The sequence below is a fragment of the Cyprinus carpio genome, chromosome B12 (assembly GCF_018340385.1).
Source record: "Cyprinus carpio isolate SPL01 chromosome B12, ASM1834038v1, whole genome shotgun sequence".
NCBI lineage: Eukaryota > Metazoa > Chordata > Actinopteri > Cypriniformes > Cyprinidae > Cyprinus > Cyprinus carpio.
This window is the reverse complement of record NC_056608.1, coordinates 23,605,712-23,612,270: the sequence shown is the minus strand read 5'-3', so window position 1 is coordinate 23,612,270 and position 6,559 is coordinate 23,605,712. Positions and strand designations below refer to the sequence as shown.

At 33.2% G+C, this 6,559-nt stretch overlaps 1 protein-coding gene across 1 annotated transcript in view; it reads right to left on the bottom strand.

Annotated features, from left to right (window-relative positions):
- Positions 1–5,622: 5,622 nt before the first annotated feature.
- Positions 5,623–6,559, bottom strand: part of LOC109077226 (disintegrin and metalloproteinase domain-containing protein 12-like) — a 93,825-nt gene continuing 92,888 nt past the window's right edge. Inside the window, exon 23 of the mRNA XM_042735998.1 lies at positions 5,623–6,373. Within this exon, the coding sequence (XP_042591932.1) occupies positions 6,304–6,373 (70 nt within the window). The 3' untranslated portion in view covers positions 5,623–6,303. The remainder of the gene's footprint in view (positions 6,374–6,559) is intronic.

Sequence of the window (6,559 nt, the reverse complement as noted above, 5' to 3'; positions counted from 1 at the left end):
CTCTCTCTCTCTCTCTCTCTCTCTCTCTCTCTCTCTCTCTCTCTCTATATATATATATTAATTTATGTTCAATTTTAGGACAATAAGTTAAACCAAATAGAAATAGAAATTATTTGATGTGTTCTAATAGAAAAGTCACAATGGATGTTTACGCCTCTAATGGTGGTGGTGATGAAGGGCTTATTTAGGTAACTATCTATCTATCTATCTATCTATCTATCTATCTATCTATCTATCTATCTATCTATCTATCTATCTATCTATCGTGTTTTGTCTTCTATCATATCTTATCACATCATAGTCCATAATGCAACAAAAAAAAACAAAAAACTCAACATTAGCAAATAAAGGTCATCTTCACAAACAAATACTAATCAAAAAAAACAAATAAAAAAAAAAATAAAAAAAATAAATAAATAAAATTTTGTTACTTGTTATACCGTTTGTTTAGTTTATCTCAAGGTACTAAAATAACTAAACCTGAAACACAAATAATAAATAGTAGTTACATAATATTTTAAAAGAACAAAAACTAGGCTAATAAATAAAGACTAATAAAACTACGTATATTGGTGATACTACATTAACACTGGTGTGTACGTGTTGGTCTTGCGTGTGTTTGTGTGTGTGTGTGTGTGTGTGTGTGTGTGTGTGTGTGTGTGTGTGTGGTGAATCAGCCTGATGCTGGCGTGTTTCCACAGACACCTGGATGTGCTGCAGTTCCTGCGCAGCTGTGGGGCGTCCAGGAGCTCTCGGGACAGATCGGGCTGCACTGCGCTCTGCACTGCGCCACAGCTGGAGGACACCTGCCCCTCCCGCACTACCTCATACAGGACAGGTGTGAAGTGAGAGGACAATGAACATCAATGTTTGATTTTAGTTGGACCTGATTTACACCTCAGAATGTTCTCCTGTGTCTCAGGTCAGTGTGCGGGACGCCGCCTCCTGGACACCCCTCATGATCGTATCGGTTATGACCGGAGACACAGCTGCAGCTTCACTGTTAATCACAGCTGGTGCTGATGTTAATGTACAGGACAGAGAGGGGAAAACACCACTGATGGTCAGAAACTCAAACTGTGCTGTAACATCTCAGCATGTAATAAACCAATAATTGAGCAGGGGAGGTCAGGACTAGTTGTCAAGCTTTTTACTCGAGTGCATATTTGTCACTCTAGGTTTATTCTTGTGTACTGTATTGGCATTATATATATATTAAACACCATTATTGCCCAGAAAGAAAGATGCAGCTTACTGTACACTTGTTGATCATACAACAGGGCATGGTCACAGTGGGATCCTGCTGGTAATATAGAAATCTAAACATCTAAAATAATATCTAAACACAACCAAACAAAAAACAATATTTTGGATAATTTGATTTTGTTGTGTTATTGTTAACTAAAACTTAAAAAAAAAAAACAGAAATTAAAAAAAATAAATAATAAAGCTGAAATAAACCTTGAATATTAGATTTAAATTGAATGTGAATATAATCTTTTTAGATTTTAGATTAAAATTTTCTGTGGGGAAATTAAAAATGTTGCCTTGGCAAATATCTGAAATAAGTGCTAAATTTACTAAAATTAAAACTTAATTAAGAATGAATGAAAGCTAAACAGAAAGGCACATAAAAAATTTACTTAAGCTAAAAGATAATTCAAAATAATAAAAAAATTTGGAATAGTAGTATAGTAGAATAGTATAAATAACTAACAGTAAAATAATAGAAAGAAAGTAGAAATACAGTCCAACAGACAGCTAGGGTCGGTTCCTCAATTAGATTTTTTTTTTTTTTATGTTGATTTTCATTTAGCATATAAAAATGTAAGATTATATTTGAAGTTATATGCATTAATGTGAGTGATGAAGTCATATATTTGTATGTGTTGTGTATATAATGTTTAAGATCATTCATATGAAGGATGTGATGAGTGTAAAGGTGTTTATCTTGCAGGTGGCTGTGCTGAATAATTATGAGCATCTAGTTAAAATCCTGCTGGATAGAGGAGCCGAGCCAAACCTTCAGAACCAGGTCAGAGCCTCCTATAATCAGAACCAGACAGCAGATCAAATGAAGAGACTTTTCCTAAGATGTTACATTTCGAGATGCTTCTCCTGAAAAAAGATCTTAGTTCAGAGTCTTCATTTGCTCATTATTTACTGATTTTTTTGTCTGGAAAAAAAATACAAGAAAATAGTTGTTTTTTTGTCTTAAGTCTGAAATTTCAACTATTTCTCATCAAATTCTTCCAAAGACCAAATGACCTGCTTTGAATTAGTGCTGTGCAAATGGCACACACATTTTGAAAGGAAGGTAAAGCACCTTTCATCTTGATACGACTCATGAATCATCTCAAAATGTGTATTTCGCTCTTTGATTCAATTTCTTCATCTTTTCTTTCAGAATATCATCAGTCTGTTTGTGGATAAGAAGTGAGAGAAATGAGACACACCACACGTCGGTTTCATAAACAACTTTACTAGCGCTGCCCTTTATGCTGACCGTTATTTGTGTGCTGCAGACATCAACGTACAGTATCTTATTTCACATTTTCTTGATTAATCAAAGAATTATCATAAAAAAGCAGTTTACACCCGTGACACTGAAGAAAATACGGATAGAGCGTTACATGAGCAGATTTACAGAGTGCAGATACAACGTGAATCAAAGTGAATAATAACTGATTAAAATAAGCAAGGCAGTTAACCTAGAGACACGTGATCATCGTATCATCAAGTCAGCGTCTAGATCTGAACAGTCTCTGTGCGTACTGTAATGCACTGTGTGGTTTAACACTGTAAAAGGCAACGGGACACTCGCGATTTTTGCTAATACAGTGAATGAAGATGAATTTACAATGTAAACACTGAGATATAATGGCACTCATAAGGTGTCAGAATAAAGGCCTAAAAGACCCACGTTTGAGATCATGAATGGCTCAGTGGCAACAAATAATAAAGTGAGGAGACTCAGTCTTGAATAAAAACAAGGCCTGTTAGTGCCAAACATCAACCTGCAAATGGAGAGTCAAATTTGCAAAGTATATATATTTTGCATTATTTCTTATTAAAATACACTACCATTCAAAAAAATGTTTTGAGAGGAATTACTACTTTTATTCAGCAAGGATGCATTAAATTTACTCAAAGTGTCAGTAAAGACATAATGTTACCAAAGATATCTATTTAAAATAAATGCTGTTAATCTGAACTTTTTATTCATCAGTAATTTTGAAAATTATCATGGTTTTTACAACATTGATAATAATCAGAAATGTTTCTTGAGCAGCAAATCAGATTAGAATGATTTCTGAAGATCATGTGACACTGTAGACTAAATAAAATATATGATTTTTTTAATTTTAATTGTAATACTATTTCAGAATATTACGGGCCTTTTTTACTGTATTTTGGTCAAATAAATGCAGCCTTGGTGTCTTCTTTCCCAAAAAAAAAATAAAAATAAAAAATCTTCAAACTTTTGAGTGGTAGTGTGTATATTTTTGATTTGTGAAAGATGTTTGCATGTCTTTGTTTACAATCTCTTCCATCATTGTGCATCAGTCTTACAATTCAATTTAGTCATATGTTATGTAGTTATATGTAGTTCCTCAAAGTGGTAAGTTACAGAAAATATTTACTCACCAAAGTTAATTTGAGTAACACTTAAAGCCTTTATGTATAATGCATTATAAAGATATACAGAATGTTCACTGTAATGCATAAATAACTGTAACCAAAGGTTAAATTCATTATAACATTTGAAGGTTTGTTTGTCATGTGTTTTAATGCATTATACTTTCCAAAGGTGTAACAATGAATAGATAAGTATTATAAATGTATACATATTCTAAACTGTGGTTGCAATTATTCATCAGATCATACAGTGCATTATAAGGTGCATAATTAATGCATTAAACCTAATTTTATAAAGCATTATCTATAAAGGCTTTAAGTGTTACCCCAATTTGTGTTCATTTTGACCTCTTTGACAGTAATCCATGACCATAATCACTGCAAAAACTCTATTTTTAAATGTTTTGTGCACATCCGATTATTTTAGTGCAGTGTGTTCATTTACCCTGACAAATCGCCCATGAACCTGTGCCAGTGATTCAAAACCACTGACCGCAGCGTGTTTGAGGGAGACCAGAGGGATTATGGGACTATTTAGAGAAGGATTCATGTGTCTTATTTCATTAACCACAATCCACTTTTAATGCTCCACATGGCAACATTATTTGGGTCTATAAGAAAGAAAATCCATGTAATCCATTTAATCATTTCCCCACAGTAACTATTTCAAAGTACATCTGTGAGAATATGGCTGCATGACCATGAAATCATGGTTTGGCTTTCAGGCTCTCAGATCTTTCCAGTCAGTAAAGGTCTTCAAGGAGTGAACCATGTATCTGAACATCCGACAGGTCAAAGCAGAAAACAAAAAACAACATCTGTGTCTGTCGATCATCCTTACGAGCTTTGAAATCAACAAAAGCTGGAATTGGTGCATATAATTTGTTGCAAACGTTCTCAAACTCACAAAAAAAAAAGAAAAAAAAAAGAGAGAAACTAGACTTGTTTAGACATGTGAAATATGACTGAATTCAGAACATTATTCAGCTGCACAGTATTGTAAACCCTGTGTGCATGTCCAGGTCATATTTCACCTCAAAATCAAAAAGTAGTAAGAAAGCCTGTTTTGAAGACTGATTGCATTAAGCACATTTTCTAATTTCTCATTACTGCAATACAGCAATGAAAATAATCCTGACCGGATGATTTTTAAATGAATGAATGAACTTGTTTGTTTGTTTGCAAAAATAAATTCAGGGACTGAAAAAGAAACGAATGCTTAGTTTTAACATTAAGATTTCTATGACTAAAATTAATAATGTAATATTTTCAATAGGATTTGATTGATTTGATTGCTTTTGTGTGTGTGTTTTACATACAAATAATAATAATAATAATAATAATAATAATAATAATAATAATAATAACATGCCTGAATATTTTTTTTGTTTTGTTTTAAATTCTAATTATTATCTATGATGATTCTCATTAGATTTTTAGGTTCCGAGATCTAAACTTAAGTTGAGGGGTCCAAAATCGTGGAATAGTCTCCCTCTATCTATAAGATTAATTTCCACTGAATTTAAATCCAAGTTAAAAACGTACCTTTTCTCTCAGGCTTAGAACTGTCTTTGATTTTTAAATTCACATTTTTGGGGGTTTTGATGTTAACTCCCTTTATCATTGCTTTGCAGTCTTTTTATTCTTTTGGTCTCTTTTCTTATCGATATTTATCCTTTATCTTTTTTGTATAGCACAATGGTCAACTATAGTTTTTTTTTTTTTATTTGTGCTATATAAATAAAAATAGATTTTTATTTAATTTTCATTACTTTTTAAAATATTTTTGTTGCTATACTAAAAATTACTTCAGTAATGAGAATCATCATAGATAGCCTAATATTTAGAATAAAAAAAAAAAAAAGAAAAAATAATTAAAAAATCAGTAATAAAAAAATCAGCTTAAAACAATCATAATTAAAAAAAAATAAAAAACAAAATACCTTTGAAAAAATAAACAAACACCTATTATTTTGCCTATATTTAGCCGAAAAATGCAAAATATTTTAATTTATGCAAAATTTTATTTAATATTTTGTTCCCTATAATCTGGGATGAAATGTGACCTGGACATGTTATGAGATTATTTTTATATAGGTTTCTTCACCATCCCTTAAGTACTGCAACTGTAATTCAGGTTTAATCGTGTACAGGAATGTCTGAAATATATAATAAAAATGGCCATTAAATCAAATGAAATTGTTAAAAAAGCCCTTTTCATATACCAAATGACATCACAGACACAGAACCATCAACTCCATCAAATTCACGTTTCCATTTAAATCTGGTTTACAAACCAGTTTAGCGTGATGTGGTTCATGTTCACAGATAACACGTCTCATCTTTATCTGCTGGGACACAGTCGAAAAATGTCAAAACAACAACAATAGCAACAACGACAAAAGGACAATCAGGTAAACGTGGGCGAACCACCGATTGCTACGATTGAGAAAGTGTCAACCACAGTGCACTGTGCTCAAATAAATACGCTCGTAACCGACATAAATAACACGTGACATGTACCTGAGCTTGGACTCATAGCACCGTTTAGAGGGAGAGCACCGCTGGGGTCAAAGGTCACCCCTCGCATCATCACGTGTCCCGCAGAGGTTCATAGTGCAAAAAGCGAGCGTCTCCAGGGACGAGATCCCTTCTGTCCGTCTCTCAGCTGCTGAACTTCACTCCGGCTGTGAAGTGAGGCTTCGGCAGGGTGGGCGGCTGTTTAGGAGGAGGCCTGCAAGTCCAGTAATAAGTTAATCAAAAAAGAATCCAACGTCTTAAAGGAATAGTTCTCCCAAAAATTTGCTGAGAATGTAGTCATCCTCAGACCATTCAAGATGTAAATGTGTTTGTTTCCTTATCCAAACTGATGTGGAGAAATGTAGCATTGCAGCACTTGCTCAGCAATGGATGCTCTGCA